Source organism: Trachypithecus francoisi, unplaced genomic scaffold (assembly GCF_009764315.1).
Source record: "Trachypithecus francoisi isolate TF-2019V2 unplaced genomic scaffold, Tfra_2.0 Lachesis_group10, whole genome shotgun sequence".
NCBI classification, from domain to species: Eukaryota; Metazoa; Chordata; class Mammalia; order Primates; family Cercopithecidae; genus Trachypithecus; species Trachypithecus francoisi.
Genome location: NW_022681455.1, coordinates 115,287,400 through 115,307,608, shown reverse-complemented (window position 1 = coordinate 115,307,608; position 20,209 = coordinate 115,287,400). Strand labels below are relative to the sequence as shown.

The 20,209-nt window shown below is 47.8% G+C and overlaps 1 protein-coding gene across 2 annotated transcripts in view; it reads left to right on the top strand.

Moving 5' to 3' along the window:
- The first annotated feature begins 1 nt into the window (after position 1).
- The window catches only part of FA2H (fatty acid 2-hydroxylase), a 64,004-nt gene continuing 43,796 nt past the window's right edge, over positions 2 to 20,209 (top strand). For both annotated transcript variants that reach the window (XM_033219015.1, XM_033219014.1), the window contains exon 1: positions 2 to 348. In XM_033219015.1, coding sequence (XP_033074906.1) covers positions 79 to 348 — 270 coding nt within the window. In that variant the 5' untranslated portion in view covers positions 2 to 78. The remainder of the gene's footprint in view (positions 349 to 20,209) is intronic.

The window sequence follows — 20,209 nt, the reverse complement described above, 5'->3', positions numbered from 1 at the left end:
CTCCCGGGATGTTAGAGGCGCTCAGGGCGGCAGCAGAGCAGACGCCGGGCTGCGCGCTGGGAGCTGCGGTCTCCGGCCATGGCCCCCGCTCCGCCCCCCGCCGCCTCCTTCTCGCCCTCCGAGGTCCAGCGGCGCCTGGCGGCCGGCGCATGCTGGGTCCGCCGCGGGGCCCGCCTCTACGACCTCTCCAGCTTCGTGCGGCACCACCCGGGGGGCGAGCAGCTGCTGCGGGCCAGGGCGGGCCAGGACATCAGCGCCGACCTGGACGGGCCGCCGCACAGGCACTCAGCCAACGCGCGCCGCTGGTTGGAGCAGTACTACGTGGGAGAGCTGCGCGGGGAGCAGCAGGTACAGCCAGGCCGGGGCCCCCCACCCCAACCCAGGCCTCCCGCAGCCTTCCACTCCCTGGCAAGCCCCGTTCAGAGGAGACAGCGTCTGCCTCCCTTCCCTCGCTTCCCCTGTCTTCTTTCCAGGCAACAGGTCATTGTCGTCTCCCCCAACCCCTTCTTCGTTTCTCCAGGAACTTGCTGTTCCCTTCCACCCTTACCGCCTGGCCCGCCTCCGTGCCAGCTCTCCCATTTCCCCAACACCCCTCCTTCCAGAGTGTTCCTTCTGCAGCCCCTGCCCTCCGACAACCTGGATTCCCGTTTCTGGCCCCAGCCCTCCTACACGCCCCGGCTTTCCTTCCTCTTCACTTATCGGCCTCTCCCTCTTTGCAATCACTCTCCGTTTCTGTTTGGATAATGGGCTCACCTGTTCCCACCTCCCCATCCCACCTCACTTCTGCTTCAAAGAGGCACCGATTAGTAGCTCTTCTCACTAGCTTGGGTTTCGTGGTGCCGCCCTAGCCTTGCACCAGGGCTCCCCTGGGTGGGTGGAAAAGCCTGGGCCACGTCTGGGGTGGACTGTGTCCTCCAGCCTCTCAGACCTTCCCTTATATCATTGTCCTACACACTGGCTTGGGAGTCCAAAAGAGTGAAATGAAAGACATGAGCCAGTTTTGCCAAGGAAAAGGGACTGGCACTTTGGACCAGACTGTGTGCTGAGCTGCACGCTGCTGTGCAGTACCAGCTCCCGGTGGTATTTAAGTCCTTAACTGAACCTGGGGCAGGTTTTGTTATTCCCGTTTCAGGATATGGAATCTGAGGCTCAGGGGGGCTCTGATTAATGCGCCTAAGGCCAAATAGCTAAATAGTGGGAAAGTCACATGTATCTGACTCCAAAATCAATGCTGGCTCCCTCCCAAAAATTTTCGGGTGGGGGAGACGGACCTAGTACACAGGATTCCAGGGAGGCTCAGGCCAGAAGCAAAGTGACTCTCTGGGTGTTCCCAGGCCTGGCTCTGGGACTGGTGACTATGGGGCCATCATGCTTAGATATACAGTAGTTTCCCCTTGTCCAAGGGGATACATTTCAAGACCCTCCATAGATCCCTAAAACTACGGATAGTACCGAATCCTATATATGCTGTGTTTTTTCCCATATATACATACCTATGATAAAGTTAAATTTATAAATTAAGAATAGATGGCCGGGCGCGGTGGCTCAAGCCTGTAATCCCAGCACTTTGGGAGGCCGCGACGGGCGGATCAGGAGGTCAGGAGATCGAGACCATCCTGGCTAACATGATGAAACCCCGTCTGTACTAAAAAATACAAAAAAAACTAGCCGGGCGAGGTGGCGGGCGCCTGTAGTCCCAGCTACTCGGGAGGCTGAGGCAGGAGAATGGCGTAAACCCGGGAGGCGGAGCTTGCAGTGAGCTGAGATCCGGCCACTGCACTCCAGCCTGGGCGACAGACCGAGACTCTGTCCCCAAAAAAAAAAAAAAAAAAGAATAGAGATTAACAACAATAATAAAATGAACAGTTATAACAATATGCTGTAATAAGAGCTATTTGAATGTGGTCCCTTTCTCTCAAAACATCTTATTGTACGGTACTGTGATGATGTAAGATGTAACATGAGGCAGGGCATGGTGACTGACATCTGTAATTCTAGCACTTTGGGAGGCCGAGGTAAGAGGATCACTTGAGCCCAGGAGTTCAAGACCAGCCTGGGCAACATAGGGAGACCCTGTTCTACAAAAAGTACCAAAATTAGCCGGGTGTGGTGGCATGCGCCTATCGTTCTAGCTACTTGGGAGACTAAGGTGGGAGGATCACCTGAGAGGTGGAGGCTGCAGTGAGCCATGGTCGTGCCACTGCACTCCAGCCTGAGCAACAGAGTAAGACCCCACCTCAAAAAAAAAAAGATGATAAGACGCCTCCATGATGGGTTGGAGTGAGGTGAATGACAGATATGGTGATGTGGCATTGGCTACTATTGAAAACTAATTTAAAACTTATAAATTATTTCTGAAATTTTCCATTTAGTTATGTTTTTGGCCCCAGGTTGACCGTGGGTTACTGAAACCATGGAAAGTGAAACCATGGATAAGGGGGACTCCTGAAAACCAACAGTTGTCCCCTGCTTCTAGCTCTTGCTTTCAAGATGAGCCCAGCAACTATTCTTAGATCTTTGGTTGAAAGGACTTAGCACCCACTGTTTCAGGTGGCTTTTCATTGGGCCATCCTGCCTAATTTCTCCATCATTTATTCAGTCATGTAACTGGTTCCTTAATGGGTTGACAGCACTGTGCTGGGTGTGGGGAGATATCAATGAACAAAATCAATTCGGTTCCTGTCTCCGTGCAGCTAACAGGAGGGAGAGGGAACACACAGATCACATGATAGTTGCTTAGTTAATGGTGTATCAGAGTATGGATCTAGAGGGGAGAGGCATAGAGAGAGCCTTCTCGAGAAAGTCACGTTGACACTGAGAGCTGACTGATAGGCTGGGCTTAACCAGGTGATGTGTAGCAGGAAGAATATTTCAGACAAAGGGGACAGCATGTGTGAAGGCTCTGGCAGGAAGAGCTTGACATAGTAAAAGATTGGAAATAAAACCAATGTGGCCAGAGGCTGATGGGCAAGGACAGGGATGTGCGGGGGAGGCCAAAAGTCAGCGGGGCCACATCACACAGGGCTTCATAGGCTGTGGTCAGGATTTGGGACTTGACTCTAACAAAAATGGGAGGCCAGGTGAGCCTGGGAGGTGGAGGTTGCAGTGAGCCAAGATCGTGCCACTGCTCTTCAGCCTGGGCGACAGAGCAAGACTCCATCTCAGGAAAAAAAAAAAAAAAAAAAAAGGAAGCCAGGGAAGAGGTTCAGGCAGCGTTCGTGGTCAGATTTGCATCTTTGGAAGACGACCCTGGCTGCAGTGTCAAGGAGGAACAGAGAGAGCCTAAGTGGGTGTGAGGAGATGAGGCAGGACACTCCTGCATGGCTGCCGCTGCAGTGGCTGTGACCACGGGGAGAAGGGGCATGAAGATGGGAGAGTCTCTAGACAATATGCTGGGACAGCATTCTGTGTTGAGAGCCCAGTTTAATCTTAGAAGTCGGTGTTTGGTGTCAGGTTGTGCTGAAGGGTTTAGAAGAAGATATAAGAAAAACTGAGTGCAGGAGGCCGAGCATGGTGGCTCCCACCTGTAATCCCAGGAATTTGGGAGGGTAAGGTGGGCAGATCACTTGAGGTCAGGGGTTTGAGACCAGCCTGGCCAACATGGTGAAACCCTCTCTCTACTAAAAATACTAAAAATTAGCTGGGTGTGGTGGTGCACTGGGCGTGGTGGTGCACTCTCAGCTACTTGGGAGGCTGAGGCAGGTGGATCACTTGAGGTCGGGAGTTCAACATCAGGTTGGGCAACATGGTAGAATCTTACCTCTGCTAAAAATACAAAAAAACTAGCTGAGTGTGGTGGTGCACGCCTGTAATCCCAGCTGCTTGGGAGGCTGAGGTAGGAGAACTGTTTGAACTCGGGAGGCAGAGGTTGCAGTGAGCCGAGATCGCACTACTGCATTCCAGCCTGGGCGACAGAGTGAGACTTTGTCACAAAAAAAGAAAAAGAAGAAAAGAGAAAGAAAAAGGAAAGGAAAGGAAAAAGAAAAGAAAAACTGAGTGCAGGAAATAAGAGAGGTTGAGACTGACAGGTTTGCGGTGGCTCATGGGCCCCGCCCTGTGTTCTCACTGTATCCTCTAGACAGGAGCCTTAGGGTGCGGCTCGTCCTCCCAACACCATCCTAAGTATTCTTATAGCTACCCCTGGCCAGCTGCCCTGGATGGCCCCACCTCCCGGCTCTGCTAACCACCTAGCACCATGGTTTGCCTTGTCTGACCCTCAGAGAGGGGCCCAGGGACCCAGTCTCACACATGCTTCTGACCTGCATGCTCATCTGTTAGCTAAGATCCCCAGTGCGGGCCATGCTGCAGACATCCTTATTTCTGGGCCCCAACCTGAGCACGTGGAACAAAACTCAAAACAATGCGCCTGCAGATACATGGCCCAAACTGAACAATGGTCACACTAGCCCAGCACTCCACTGGGCTGCCAGCTTCTGCCTTCAGAGTTCTAAGAACTAGTACAGGGTTGTCTTTAAATTGAGAGAGAGGAAGGCTTGGCACAGTGGCTCATGCCCATAATCCTAGCACTTTGGGAGGCCGAGGTGGGTGGATCACTTGAGCCCAGGAGTTCGAGACCAGCCTGGGTAACACGGTGAAAGCCCGTCTCTACAGAAAATTAGCTGGGTGTGGCGGCTTGTGCCTGCAGTCCCAGCTACTCAGGAGACTGAGGTGGGAGGATCACTGGAGCCCAGGAAGCAGAAGTTGCAGTGAGTCAGATCATACCACTGTACTCCAGCCTAGCTGACAGAGCAAGACCCTGTCTCAAAAAAAAAAAAAAGAAAAAGAAAAAAGAAAAAAGACTTGTGGGAGAGGTTGTCAAAGGAGAAATCTTGGGGTGGGATATCCTTTCAAAGAGATGCCTGGATGGAGACAATTTCTGTTGTTCTCCCTAGCTAAGCCCTTCTAGCAAGCCCCAAGCTGCCTTTTGCACTTCCCACCTTTCCTGCTGGACCAGGGATGCTGACACCCTTGTGGTTAGAGGCCCCTCTCTCTGGAGGGGCAGGAGGATTTTGCTGGGGAAGGGGAGTGCCATGAACCAACTCTATTGTTTGGGGCTCGTTTCTGAATCGTGCCCCTCCGAGGGGCCTGTCCTGCTGGTTTAGCCCTTGGATGGGAGCATCCTGGCCCTTCCTCCAGGGAGAAGACCTGGTCCCGTTTGTTCCCCCTGCACCTAACTTTGCTGCACCCTCTCTATGTACACACATTCACGCTCACATGAAGGCACATTCACAAAACAAGTCCAACTTGTTTGAGCCACCATGCTGTCTGCCACAGCCTTGGACATGGGGAAGCCAAGCTGCCCACCTTGAGCAAGTGGCAGAGCCATGGCTGAGCAGGGAAGGTCCTTGGGGCGGTGGGGTCAAGAGCCTCACCCCAAGCTCAGGCAACGGCAGTGCTCTTCCAGCTGCAGCCACATGTTAGCAGAGTATGAAGTCCACCTATTGAGCGCGACTGGCGTTTTTCACAAAATAAATAGACAAGGAAAGGACTTTAGATCTAAACCTCCTTCCCAGGCTATATTACTGTGTTTCCCAGACTCTGGGCATCCATGACTCACTACCCCCGGTATTTTTCCCTCCAATTTGGTGTATTATACTCTGGTTACTTTTCAGATTGTATGTCTTTTGCCTTTTACCAACTTGGTGTACCACTTGAACTATCATATTTAATATTTATCTTTAAATTGACCCACTTTATTTTCCTACGTACTCATGCTTGGTGATAATAACAGTAAGATCAAAGGTTTTACATGCACTTTAAAGGGAATGGGGGCCAGGCATGGTGGCTCATGCCTATAATCCCAGCACTTTGGGAGGCTGAGGTGGGCAGGTCGTCAGAGCCCAGGAGTTCGATACCAGCCTGGGCAACATGGTGAAAAACTATCTCTACAAGAAAAAAATTACAAAAAGTAGCCGGGCATGGTGGCATGCACCTGTGGTCCCAGCCACTTGGGAGGCTGAGGTGAGAGGATCACCTGAGCCTGGGAAGTTAAGCCTGCAATAAGCTATGATCACGCCACTGCACTCCAGCCTCAGTGACAGGAGACCCCGTCTCAATCAATAAATAAAGTGAATATAGAACTGGGGTTTTTCCTGAGCCCCAGGCCTGCCACCCAGAGGGATGGTAACTGCCAGAGGGTGGCTCATACTCCCCCATGCCCCGCCAATCCTGGAGAGGTCCTCCCATGGGCAGATATCTGACCATGCCAGCTGACCATGCTCTGTGCTTGCGAAGACCCCGGAGGAAAGCAAACCTGACTCCTCAGCCAGCCACTAGTGTTGGGGTAACCTTGATGTCTGAAGGCCTCGATGCCATGTTTTAATCCCACAGGGTTTGTCTGTGTCTCAACATGGCTGGGAAGTCCACAGATTCAACCACACATGGGTCTGTAAGACTTTGGGCTCTGGCCATTCAGAACTTCAGGGCTTGAATAATTAAATGGGGAGGGATAATAAGGAGGAGATCTAAGTGCAGGAAGACTTGGGGTTCCCACCCTACCCAGGTCTGGGAACATCTTGAGCTCAGCCCATCTTGGAAAGCTGGTCTGATAAAAACTGATGCTTGGGGAATTTGCTGAACTGCCGCCACCTTCTGAGAAGAGTACAGCTGAGAAGTCAACTTACTGAAGGGGTTAAGATCGCTTGGCCTCTAAGGGGGCATCCCAGGGAAGCCTGCCTGAGCAATTAACGGTCACTGCCCTCCACCACCTGCCGGAACTTCTACACTCTGGCCTGCTGTGGTGCCAGGCGAGTCTCACCTAGAGGATGAAACTAGGGCCAGCAGGTGGGGCGTCCACGGCCCAGGTCACTACAGTTCCATGGCCACCCCAGCGTCAGCACGGGCTCCAGGAGTGCTCTCTGGTGTCACCCCACAATTCAGTGAAGAAAGAGGCTTCGAGACCGAGAATTGGGAAGAAGGTCAAAAATTAGGATTCTCTGGAGGAAATAAAAAGAAACAAACAGGAATCCTAGAAATACATGAGAGTACTTGTCTTTGGAAGTACTCTCGGGAAGTAACCCGAACTGATGCTTTGGCAACAGCATTCATCATCTTCACTTATTTTTTCCTTATGACATACACTCCTCATTGGTCCATATATAGTCTTCATTTATTTAGACAGGTGATAAGCACCCCATGTGCTCTGAAACCCACCACACCACGGAAACAGCCCTTCGCGTTACCAGGACCTTCGCCTTCCTCCACCCGGTGGTCAGTGCTCACCTTATCTTACATGGCCTGGCAGCAACTGGTGACACCACTGATCACCCCTCCTCCACCCTAGTACACTTTCTTCACCTGGCTGCTGGATGCTATACCCTTTTGGTTTTCCACCTGAATTCATTTTTTATTGCTTCTCTGACAAATTACCACAAACTCAGTGACTTAAAGCAACACACATTTACACTCTTACAGTTCCAAAGTAAAAAATGAGTCTGCAGGGAAGTATTCCTTCTGGAGGCTCTAGGGGAAATTCTTTTTTCCTGCCTTTTGCAGTTACTGGAGTCTGCCTGCATTCCTTGGCTCATGGCCCAGCCAGCAATCTCATCATGCTGGCCTCTGCCTCTGTCACTGCGTCTCCTCCTACGACTGACGCTCCTGAATCCATCTTCCACTTGGAAGTACACTCGGGATCACACTGGACCCACCTAGATGATCCAGGATAATCTCCTCATCTCAAGATCCTTCACTTAATGACATCTGCAAAGTCCCTTTTGAAAAGTCAGGTAGCATATTCACAGACTGTGCCTCCCACCCTACCCAGACCCCAGTCGTGACTTCTCAGTCTCCATTGTTAGTTTCTCTCACTTCTCATTTCCCAGAAAAGTACACAAAGCTTGAACATACAGCTCAGGGATTTTTTTTTTTTTCTTTGAGTCTCCCTCTGTCGCCAGGCTGGAGTGCAATGGCACAATCTCAGCTCACTGCAACCTTCGCCTCCTGGGTTCAAGCGATTCTCCTGCCTCAGCCTCCCAAGCAGCTGGGATCACAGGCATGCACCACCACGCCCAGCTAATTTTTGTATTTTTAGTAGAGATGGGGTTTCACCATGTTGGCCAGGATGGTCTCGATCTCCTGACCTCGTGATTTGACTGCCTCGGCCTCCCAAAGTGCTGAGATTACAGGCGTGAGCCACCGTGCCTGGCCATTTTTTTTTTTTTTAACTTAGGTAAACATCTCTGTTGCCACCACCCAGATCAAGACCTAGAACTCTTCCAGCACCTAGCACAGGCTCCTGCCTCCTTCCAGGCAATAGCGCCTCCCAGAGGCAGCCACTGTTCTAATCTCTATCATCGTGGGACAGTTTTGTGAATCCGTCATCTTTATATGGGAATTGTGCACTCTGTTCATGGCCGCTTTCACTCGGTATTATGTCTGGGGTATTACTGATGTTTTTCTTATTCTTAACAGTAACCGTTTCCATTGCCTACTCTGTCCTAGAGAATCCATAGGCAGAGGGAGAAAATGGGGAGTAACTGGAGCAAGAAGAGCCAATGACTTAGACCACCTGTTGATCTTCAGGGGCCCCCCCACACACTTAGTCTTCCTTCTGGAACATTTCCCCCACTACTGCCCTACTTTGGCCAGAGCCTCTTTACACTCACTATTGCGTTACACTCACTATCAGTCTCTTGGGCAGGTCTTCCTCTGTTCCCCATTGTCTCTGAACCTTTCTAAAGAGAACTTGATCATGTTACAATAGTGCTCCTAAGTATTCAATGGCTCCCTATTGCCATATCCTTTAAGTCCAGCTTGAATGCTCTTTCTTCCACAGAGATTCTCCTTACCTCCTCACCTGTACCTGTTTTTTTCCCCTTCAATCAGACTTTCATAGCTCTTCACCTGAACCTATCTTACAGCATTCATAAATTTTTTTTTTTTTTTTTTTTTGAGATAAAGTCTTGCTGTGTTCCCCAGGCCCCAGGCTGGAGTGCAGTGGCATGATCTCAGCTCACGGCAACCTCTGCCTCCCAGGTTCAAGTGATTCTCCTGCCTCAGCATCGCGAGTAGCTGGGATTACCGGTGCCCACCACCATGCCCGGCTAATTTTTGTATTTTTAGTAGAGACAGGGTTTCACCATGTTGGCCAGGCTGATCTTGAACTCCTGACCTCACCTGCCTTGGCCTCCCAAAGTGTTGGGTGTGAACCACCACACCTGGCAGATAACATTCTTTCTTACTTAACGTATTTTCACTATGGCTCTTGTCTTCCCTATTATTTTCTCTACTAATCTGTAGACTCCCCAAGGACTGGACTTGTCTAATTCATCTGGATTTCTCTAACACACACAGGCACACTGGTACATACCGTCAGGTACTACTAAATATTTGAATGGTCTGAGTGTGGGCTCATACCTGTAATCCCAGCACTTTGGGAGGCCAAGGCAGAAGGAGAGCTTGAGACCAGGAGTTCAAGGCCAGCCTGGGCAATATAGTGAGACTCTATGTCTACAAAAAAATTTTTTAACATAACCAGGCATGGTCGCGTACCTATAGTCCCAGCTACTTGGGAGGCTATGATGGGGGGATTGCTTGAGCCCAGGAGGTCAAGGCTGCAGTGAGCCATGATCACACCATTGTATTCCAGTCTGGGCAGCAGAGTGAGACTCTGTCTCAAAAAATGACTGAATGAGTAAATAAAGAAATGTGGTTTTTTTTTTTTTTTTTTTTTTTTTTGAGACGGAGTCTCGCTCTGTTGCCCGGGCTGGAGTGCAGTGGCCGGATCTCAGCTCACTGCAAGCTCCGCCTCCTGGGTTTACGCCATTCTCCTGCCTCAGCCTCCCGAGCAGCTGGGACTACAGGCACCAGCCACCTCGCCTGGCTAGCTTTTTGTATTTTTTAGTAGAGACGGGGTTTCACCATATTAGCCAGGATGGTCTCAATGTCCTGACCTCGTGATCCGCCCGTCTCGGCCTCCCAAAGTGCTGGGATTACAGGCTTGAGCCACCGCGCCCGGCCATAAATAAATGTTTGAATAAGTGAATGAATGAGTTGCTTGGAAAACTGAGGTATGTGCATAACTGAAAAAGAAATATTAGCATATGCAAGACACTTTAAGAATGAAACACAGCCAGGCGCGGTGGCTCACACCTGTAATCCCACTACTTTGGGAGGCCAAGGCGGGCGGATCAACTGAGATCAGGAGTTCAAGACCAGCCTGGCCAACATGGTGAAACCCTGTCTCTACTAAAAATACAAAAATTAGCCAGATGTGGTGGTGCGTGACTATAATCCCAGCTACTCAGGAGGCTGAGGCAGGAGAATCGCTTGAACCTGGGAGATGGAGGTTGCAGTGAGCCAAGATGGTGCCATTGCACTCCAGCCTGGGGGACTTCATCCCAAAAAAAAAAAAAAATTGAATGAAAGATGAAGAAAACTATCTCTTCTGTGTGTTGTTAGCGAAAGGGTTGGGAGTTGATGGAAAGGATGGAGAACCATCAAGCAAGTCACTCCTTTCTGCTTTTGTCCTCGGTTCTTTGCAGCCAGAGACAGCTAGCAAAACCTTTCTCTTAGCAGGCTCTTACAGTCCAGCCGTCCCATGAGTCTCCTTCAAGGGTTAGAAGTGAAGTTAACCACAGAAAGTCTCAATCGAGACCCACATTGCTTTCAGGGTTGTGACCCCCCAGTCCCCATGTAGCTATAAGTACCTGGGTGACACCCATAGGCATGTCCCAGGTTGCCTGGGTTTCTAGTCCTGTTAACTCTTTCTGGTGTCTTTTCATGCAACATTCTCTAAAGCACATAGACTCAGAACGGTGGTTCTCAGTCTTCTCTAATTGCTCCTATTCTTTTTTTTTAACTTCTAAGTTCAGCGATGCATGTGCAGGTTTGTTAAATAGGTAAACTCATGTTATGGGGGTTTGTAGTACAGATTATTTTGTCACCCACCCAGGTGTGAGGCCTAGTACCCATTACTTATTTTTCCTGCTCCTCTCCCTCCTCCCACCCTCCATCCTCAGGTGGAGGCCTCAAGTATCTATTGTTTCCTTCTTTGTGTCCATAAGTTCTCATCATTTAGCTCCCACTTATAAATGAGAACATGTGGTATTTGGTTTTCTGTTCCTGCCTTAGTTTGCTAAGGATAATGGCTTCCAGCTCCATCCATATTCCCTCAAGGGGCATGATCCCATTCTTTTTTATGGCTGCATAGTATTCCATGGTATATATGCACCACATTTTCTTTATCCAGTCTACCATTGATGGGCATTTGGGTTGATTCCATGTCTTTGCTATTGTGAACGGTGCTGCAATGAACATACACGTACATGTGTCTTTATGATGGAATGACATATTCCTTTGGGTATATACCCAGTAACTGGATTGCTGGGTCGCATGGTATTGTAAGGGGGCCAGAAGACTCTAATGACCTGCTCTTTCTCTCTGATGGAAAAAGAGCTCAGCCGTAACAAAATTCAAGAACAACAAACCTGATGCTAGGAACACTCGTAAAGCTTATAACTGAGAAATATGAACCTCAAACTCAGTACTTTATGTTGTGAAACACTGCTACCGAAACACTATTATCCAAATAACTTCAGTTTCTTACCTTGATGGTACATTGCAAAGTATTTAAATAGCAATACCAGATAAGCAAATTTGAGGGTGGTGGGATTTGCTTTAACATGTTTGAAATCTGATGCATACAAAGTATTTTTAAAGTCCTGTTAGAGTAAAGCTAGTAGCCACCAGTTTCATTCATGCAAGTATGTCATTACATACTTAGAGTGAACCATGCAACCTACAATAAACTTGTTTGAAAATTACCTAAGTAAATTAGTTGTAATTTCTCCTTTAAGAGGGAGAGTAGAATTCTAGTTCTCTACGTTCTTTTGTGCCCAGTAGAACCTTTCCAATGTTGCTTAGCATTGAATGATGTTCAGATTACCTAATGAGAAATGGAATCAGAGTTTTTAGGGATCTCTAGAAATGGCTGGTTTTAGTTTATAAATTCCAGGCTGGGCACGGTGGCTCACGCCTGTAATCCCAGCACTTTGGGAGACCGAGGCAGGCAGATGGCTTGAGGCCAGAATCAGCCTGGCCAATATAGTGAGACCTCGTCTCTACTAAAAATACAAAAACTAGCCGGGTGTGGTGGTGCATGCCTATAATCCCAGCTACTCAGGAGGCTGAGATATGATAATTGCTTGAACCTGGGAGGCAGAGGTTGCAGTGAGCGGAGTTCACGCCACTGCACTCCAGCCTGGATGACAGAATGAGACTCTTTAAAAAAAAAAAAAAATCCAAATGTTAATAACTCATAATAACCCACTTAGGTGCTCATAAGTAGCCCCTAGTCTTATGTAATAATGAAAATCTATGAAATGGCATCATTTACTCACAAAGATCAAGGAAAGACCTCAAATTTTAAAGTCAGTTTGACGAAGGCCTACACTTTGAGACTCTGCTGTGGAGGAATAAGGAGCACCTCACTGGACTGAATAAATCCAACTTCTGTGATCCTGTGTTGCCCCCAAACAGGGAAAAGGACAGATGAGCTTGGTTTCATGGTTGCTTTCTCCTGTGTCAGGTAAAGTCTTCTGGAACCAACCGTAATGACTTATGCTGGTTGGAGACAAAGTGCTATAAAAAATTCAGTTGTTCCTTAGACCCAAGTAGAAGAGTCCTTGAATCCTAATAAAAAGTCACTTTTTAAAGTTACTGTATTCTAGGCTGGGCGCGGTGACTCGTGCCTGTAATCCCAGCACTTTCGGAGGCCGAGGTGGGCAGATCACGAGGTCAGGAGTTCAAGACCAGCCTGACCAACATGGTGAAACCCCATCTCTACTAAAAATACAAAAATTAGCTGGGCATAATGGCGTGCACCTGTAGTCCCAGCTACTCAGGAGGCTAAGGCAGGAAAATTGATTGAACCAGGGAGGCGGATGTTGCAGTGAGCCAGGATCATGCCACTATACTCCAACCTGGGCAACAGAGCAAGACTGCATCTCAAAAAAAAAAAAAAGAAAAGAAAAAAAGTTACTCTATTCTAAATGAAAACCAACATTTCATAGATATAGAACAAGGGGTTGGGGGAGGGAAATTGATTATTTTTTATATATCTTTTTAAAAAAGAAACTGAAAAGGACTTAAAGATCACAGTGTTCGGCCGGGCGCGGTGGCTCAAGCCTGTAATCCCAGCACTTTGGGAGGCCGAGACGGGCGGATCACGAGGTCAGGAGATCGAGACCATCCTGGCTAACACGGTGAAACCCCGTCTCTACTAAAAATACAAAAACTAGCCAGGCGAGGTGGCGGGCGCCTGTAGTCCCAGCTACTCGGGAGGCTGAGGCAGGAGAATGGCGTAAACCTGGGAGACGGAGCTTGCAGTGAGCTGAGATCCGGCCACTGCACTCCAGTCCGGGCGACAGAGCGAGACTCCGCTTCAAAAAAAAAAAAAAAAAAAAAAAGATCACAGTGTTGCCCCGATTCTTAAGTTGAGCAAATAATAAGTCAAATCTTGTTGGTTTTGTGCACCTGTGTGGTTTTTCCAACAAAATTGTATGGGCCGGGCATGGTGGCTCATGCTTGTAATCCCAGTACTTTGGGAGGCCAAGGTGGGCAGATCACTTGAGGTCAGGAGTTCGAGATCAGCCTGGACAACATGGTGAAACCCCATCTCTACAAAAATACAAAAATTAGCCAAGCATGGTGGCGCGTGCCTATAGTCCCAGCTACTCGGGAGGCTGAGGCAGGAGAATTGCTTGAACCTGGGAGGTGGAGGTTGCAGTGAGCCGAGATCGTGCCACTGCACTCTAACCTGAAGTCAGGCCTCTGAAGACAGAAGGAGAAGGATCCTTACGCTGAAGCTGTTTGCTTTCTAGACCTCATAAACTGTCTTCTAGGATGATGTGAGGCAATGCGTATACTCATGTGATGGGGATTTCCTGGCGGGAGCAGGCGTTATCTTCCTCTGACGTGTCATTGACTCCCTGCATGGTCAGTTACTGATTAATCTGTGGATCACTCCGGCTTCCTGGCAGCTGCCCTTTCATGGGGTGAGGAAGTGTAGGTCAAAGTGGGAGCTGGGATGGTGTGTTGGCTTGAGAAACTTTGCCTGGCATCACGGGCACTGAGGAAATGCTTGGTTGCTGCAGTTGTATCCCGAAGCCTTTAATTTAGACAATTTTAGTTTAGCCAGGCTAGAGAAATACTTCCTTTATGAGCAATAGGGCCTGTGACAGACCCCAAATACATGGGAGACCTGAAATAATAATGATTTGTGGCTCCCAGCATGCTTCCTTGGGGCCCTGGTGTCCTGGAGGCCGGTCTGACTTGCCTGGAGGTCACTGGTGTGTGGCTCAGCTGTAGCGGCGGCGTAGGGGGTGTCCAGGGGAGTGGACAAGCAATTCTCCTGTCTTTTGCAATTTGAATCTTCAGGAACTCACATAAAGAACACTTGAATAACAACGATCCCTGTAGAGGAATTTCATCTGTTCCATCACACGTGGAAGAGGAGTTGCTAGGTCAGGAAAGGAAGCTGCTAAGCTAAGGTTCTTGTCACTTTGTCCTTGCATGCTGGCGGAGGGGCTGTCCAGGATGAGGTAAATTTGTAGATCCTCACTTCCTTCCTAAAAAACTTGCCATGGGGTTGCAATGTGCCATGTTCATCAGTGCTCCAGCAGACACCAGGAGAGGAAGAGGGGATCCCTGCGAGGTGGCTGCTGCTTCTCCTTTCCAAGATGCAAGTCCTGTCCGGGTGAAATAGGGCAGTTCCCAGTCGAGTTCCTGGCTGCACTGCCAGACCATAGCCCATAGGCAGGCAGAGCCTCAGGCCAGCACCTCGCCTTCCAGCCAGCATGGCTGTGACTCCCTAAGCAGCCCAGGACTGCGGTCACCTCTGGAGTGTCTTGCTGGCAGAGGTGGCCTTCCCAGAGAAAGTGAGGGAATTTTAAATGTTCCTTCTATCTAGGTTTCTCTTGTTTAGAAAACATGGAAGTACATGTGGGTGACAGAGGTGAGCTCATCAAACATGTTCAAGAAGGGTCTTTAGTAGGAAGAATGGAAAAAGGAATGGGAAACTCTTACTTCCTCCACCACTCTTGATCTCGCCCGCAAAGGTGAGTTCGCCTTGCACCCTCTGTGGTTGGAGCTGATCCCAGCCAATTAGCCGATGACATGTTGCTCCCTCATTGCCAGAAAAAGCCCATCTCAGCAGTAAGACCTAGGGCCCTCCACATCAGACCTTCTCTACAGCAGTGGCTGGTCTGACTTGGGAAAAGGGAGGAAGATAGATGTGTCATGAATGAAACGTGTGTAGTATGTTGGTGTGCATTTAAAGACATTAAAGACTGACATTGAAGTTCCCTTAGAGAAATAAATGAATCCTGGAGTTCTAATTGCTGGTCCCACCTAAGTATCTTCTCTGTCAGGATAAGAGTATAAAGAATGTCCCAGACTAGATGTCATGAGTCTAGACCTGTGTTAAGGGAGAACCTGCCAGGTACAACAGAGTGGGACGTGACCTGATAAGGCAGAGGACCAAGGTGACTCATGAACTTTAGTGCAGAGCCAGGCAGCCATGATGAGAGCAGAGTTTGTAGGCAGCTACCTGGCTTTGAGCCTTGCATGCAGCCAAGATCCTAAGGCCTTCAGGAGGGCTCCCCTGGAATGTTCTAGGTATAGGACACGGTACCTGCTGAAAGGGCTGGGAAGGAGCTTTTTCCTGGATGGTTTCGAATCCACTGTGTCCTAGACACTTGCATTTTTTAAAATTATTTTTTAATATTTTGTAGAGATGGGGGTCTTGCTCTGTGGCCCAGGCTAGTCTCGAGCTGCTGGCCTCAAGTGATCCACACACCTCAGCCTCCCAAAGTGCTGGGATTACAGGCATGAGCCGCCATGCCTGGCCTGGAAACTCTCATTCTAATCGACATTAATTAATACTCACTAATGGCATTTCATTAGGATAGATGTCAAAGATTTATCACATTCTGCAGTGTTCTGTTTGTTCAGGGGATGGATAGCATAGTTGATTAAAATTAGACTGTAGATTTTTTCTATCATAATAATTACATATTAATATAGTTCATAAAAATTTAAATAGTTAAGAGGGATGTGCGAAAAAGAATTGTTTCCGGCCGGGCGCGGTGCCTCACGCCTGTAATCCCAGCACTTTGGGAGGCCGAGGCAGGCGGATCACGAGGTCAGGAGTTCGAGACCAGTCTGGCCAACATAGTGAAACCCTGTCTCTACTAAAAATGCAAAAAATTAGCCGGGTGTGGTTTGTGTGCCTATAATCCCAGCTACTCAGGAGGCTGAGGCAGGAGAATTGCTTGAACCCAGAAGGCTGAGGTTGCAGTGAGCCAAGATCATACCATTGCACTCCAGCCCAGGTGATAGTCCAAGACTTCGTCTCAAAAAAATAAAAGAATTGTTTCCCTCTTGCTCTAGGCCCTCTATAAATACCCTCATTTTTTGTGTAATCTCACAGAGATTCTACATATATATATATATATATTCTACCCATATACATATATATATATATATATATATGTATATACACACACACATTTATTTATTTATTTATTTATATTAAAAATAGGCTCTCACTCTATCACCCACACTGGAGTACAGTGGTGCTATCTCGGCTAACTGCAGCCTTGAACTCCCAGGCTCAGGTGATCCTCCCACCTTAGCCTCCCAAATAGCTAGGACTGTAGCATGTGCCTGTAGGCACATGCCACCACTCCCAGCTAATCTTTGTATTTTTTTTTTGTAGAGACAGAGTTTTACTGTGTTGCCCAGGCTGGTCTCAAACTCCTGGGCTGAAATGATCCACCCACTTCAGCCTCCCAAAGTGCCAGGATTACAGGTGTGTGCCACCATGCCCAGCCATGCACATATTATTCTTTTTATTTCTCACATAAAGGAATCGTGTAACACAGACTACTTGACAACTTGCTGTCTTTTTCACCCAATGACATATTTTGTACCTCTTTCCATATCAGCAATATAGGTTTACTCCATTCTTTTTAACAGCTGTTCCTATTGATGCTTTTTCCTATTATATCAGTGCCACAAGAAGCATCCTTACATAATCACTTTGCATATATATGCAAATCAACCATAACACAGAGTCCTGGATTTGGAATTTCTGGATCCAAATAGTACGCATCTTATATTTTAATAGATAGTGCCAAATTGCCCCCAAAACAGTTGTACCAATTTTAACTCCCTCCAAAAATGTGTGAGAATGCCTCTCCACACTTTCACCAATTCTGTGTGTTAGCAGTATTTTTAATCATCTTCAATGGATGAAAAAATTGCTCCCTGTTCAAATTCTTATTTATATGAAGGATAAGGGAGGTTCTGAGTCTTTCCACATGTTTCTAAACTTTTTGCACATTTTTAGTAAACTGCCTTTTCATGTCCTTTATCCATCTTTCTATTGATAGTTGTCTTTTTCTTCTTATTAAAAATCTCTACTTAGAGGTAAAGGGTATTAACCTGTTTTTTGGCATCTGTGTTACTATTTTTCCTCCACTTTTCATTTGCCTTTTGCCTTGCTTAATTTTTTTTCTTCAACGCAAAACCTTTCAATTTCCTTGTAGTAAAAGACACTGGTTTTATTCTTAGAAAGTTCTGCCCCCACTTTAAGATTTTATACATAAAAACAAAATATTTCAGTTTCCTACTAATAATTATATGTTTAGTGTTTTTTCTTGTGTGTTTGTTTTTGCTTAAATGTTTTGCTTCCCTGGAATTTTTTTGGGGGGATGGGGTATAAGGAAAAAGATAGGTATTATTTTAGGTTTATATTTTTCCAAATTACCAGTTGTCCCAGTAGATTTATTGAATAATCTGTCTTTTTCCACTGATTTTTTTTAAAAAACCTACCCTTTTCACATATCAGTCATTTACATATATATTTATGTAGGTCTGTTTATGGACTGTATTCTGTACCAATGAAATCACTACTGTTTTATTAGGTTTTAGCCATTTGTGTTTTTCCTCCTTGCATTCCTTTGCAGCCAAGACTCTGCTCCACTAGAGAAAGAAAAAGAACAGGAGGTGGGAGTGATTCTGGAGCCTGTCACCAGGCTTGGCGAACACAGTCAAGTTTGACTTTCAAAGACTAGGGCTGCCCGGTTTGCCCTGGGCCCTGGGGTCATGTGGCTGGAGCAGATAAGAAATCACTTTGGAGAAACGCTTGCAGGCAGCCGCCCTGGGCAGCATGTGTGTGGCCGGTAGTGGTTGTCTGTCCAAGCAGTGATGGAATAGCAGTGATTTCAGCCAGGGGATGTGGACATGGGGAGGAATGTCGAAGGAGCAGGTAGCCGCAGCTTGTCCTGGAACTCAGCATTCCAGTGGGTCCTGCTTATTCTTCCTGCTTTGTGTTCAAAGCCTGTGGTTAAAGGGGAGGCCTGCAGGCCAGATTCCACGTGTGCGTGGATGACCAAGGCTAGGACGGCAGGGGGGCAGCCATGTTTGCTAGAGGGAACATGCACCTCTCCTGGAAAGCCATGTGAATCTCAAACTTTACTCTCCCTCTGGCCAAGGGAACTGGATACGTATTCCCCGTTTCCTCCTCGTTCCTTTCATCAGAATTGCATGAGTAGCATATTAAAATAGATTTCTGGGACTTTCTGGAGAGATGGAACTGATATGTGTCTTGATTTGGGCATTGGCTGTAAGGAGGCATGTCATTGTCAAACTACACCCTTACAGTTGATTTTTTTTTTAACTATATGAAAATTACGCTTAGTAGAGGGAAAGGAGAGCCAAGTAAACTTAACACCAGCTTCATAGTCACTCCTAAGCAGGTGACCTCACATTTGCAAGAGTTGGTGCTGGTATACACAAGCCTTACAAAGACTGCTTTGGAAAGAAAGAGTAGAATGTGAATGGTGAAATCCAGGTTAGAGGGATGCAGGTGCTTTTGGTGAGATTCTCCCAGTTTACTGTATATTTGAAATTTTCCTAACAAAATGTTGCGCAAAATACTAAGTGGTTCCCCTGTGGAAATCACTCACAGGGGTGTTCTAAAAGAATGAGTAGAAATATAAAATAACAGCACATGAATGGTTACTTGCAGCAAAGGAGCAAATTTCCAGTGATATCCTATTGGCCATCACAAAGCACCATACACAGGATGGCTTGAAACAATGCACTTTGGGAGGCCAAGGCGGGTGGATCACCTGAGGTCGGGAGTTTGAGACCAACCTGGCCAGCATGGCGAAACCCCGTCTCTACTGAGAATACAAAAATTAGCCGGGTGTGGTGGCGCGTGCATGTAGTCCCAGCTACTCTGGAGGCTGAAGTGGGAGAATCACTTAAATCTGTGAGGCAGAGGTTGCAGTGATCCGAGATGGCGCCACTGCGTTCCAGCCTGGGCGACAGAGCACGACTCCATTCCCCACCCCATGCCAAAAAAAAGCAAAAAACCAGAAATGTATTATCTCATGCTTCTAGAGGCTGGACAGCAGACATCAAGATTTCATCCGGGTTACTTTCTTCTAGAGGCTGCGAGGAAGAACTACTTCAAGCCCCTCTCTGGGCTTCTAGTGGGGCTGCTATCCTTTGGTGTTTCTTGGCTTGTAGTTGCATCACTCCCGTCCCTGCCTCCATCTTTATAGGTGTTCTTCCCATACAGGTGGCTCTATGTCAGTGTCTCCTAAGTCCCCTCTTAGGAGGATGCTAGTCATACTGAAGTATGACTAGCATGGATTGGGTGGGCTTACGCCACCAATCTTACATTGAGTATATCAAAGATCCTATTTCTGAGCAGGTGTGGTGGCTCAGGCGTGTAATCCCAGCAATTTGGGAGGCCGAGGCAGGAGGGTCACTTGAAGAGCCCAGAAGTTTCAGATCAACCTGGGCAACATAGGGAGACCCTGTCTGTAAAATACACAAAAATTACCCGGATGTGGTGACGTGCACCTGTAGTCTCAGCTACTCAGGAGGCTGAGGTGAGAGGATCCCTTGAGCCCAGGAGTCAGAGGTCTCAGTAAGCTGAGATCACGTCAGTGCATTCCAGCCTGGGTGACAGAGCCAGACCCTGTCTCAAAATAAATAAATAAATAAAAATCCTGTTTCCAAACAAAGTCACATTCACAAGCTCTGGATGGACATGAGTTGGCAGGGGGAATTGGGGAAGGGACACTATTCCTCCCAGTACATTTTTTTTGTTTTTTGTTCTTGAGATGGAGTCTCCTCACTCTGTCACCCAGGCTGGAGTGCAGTGGCACAATCTTGGCTCACTGCACCCTCC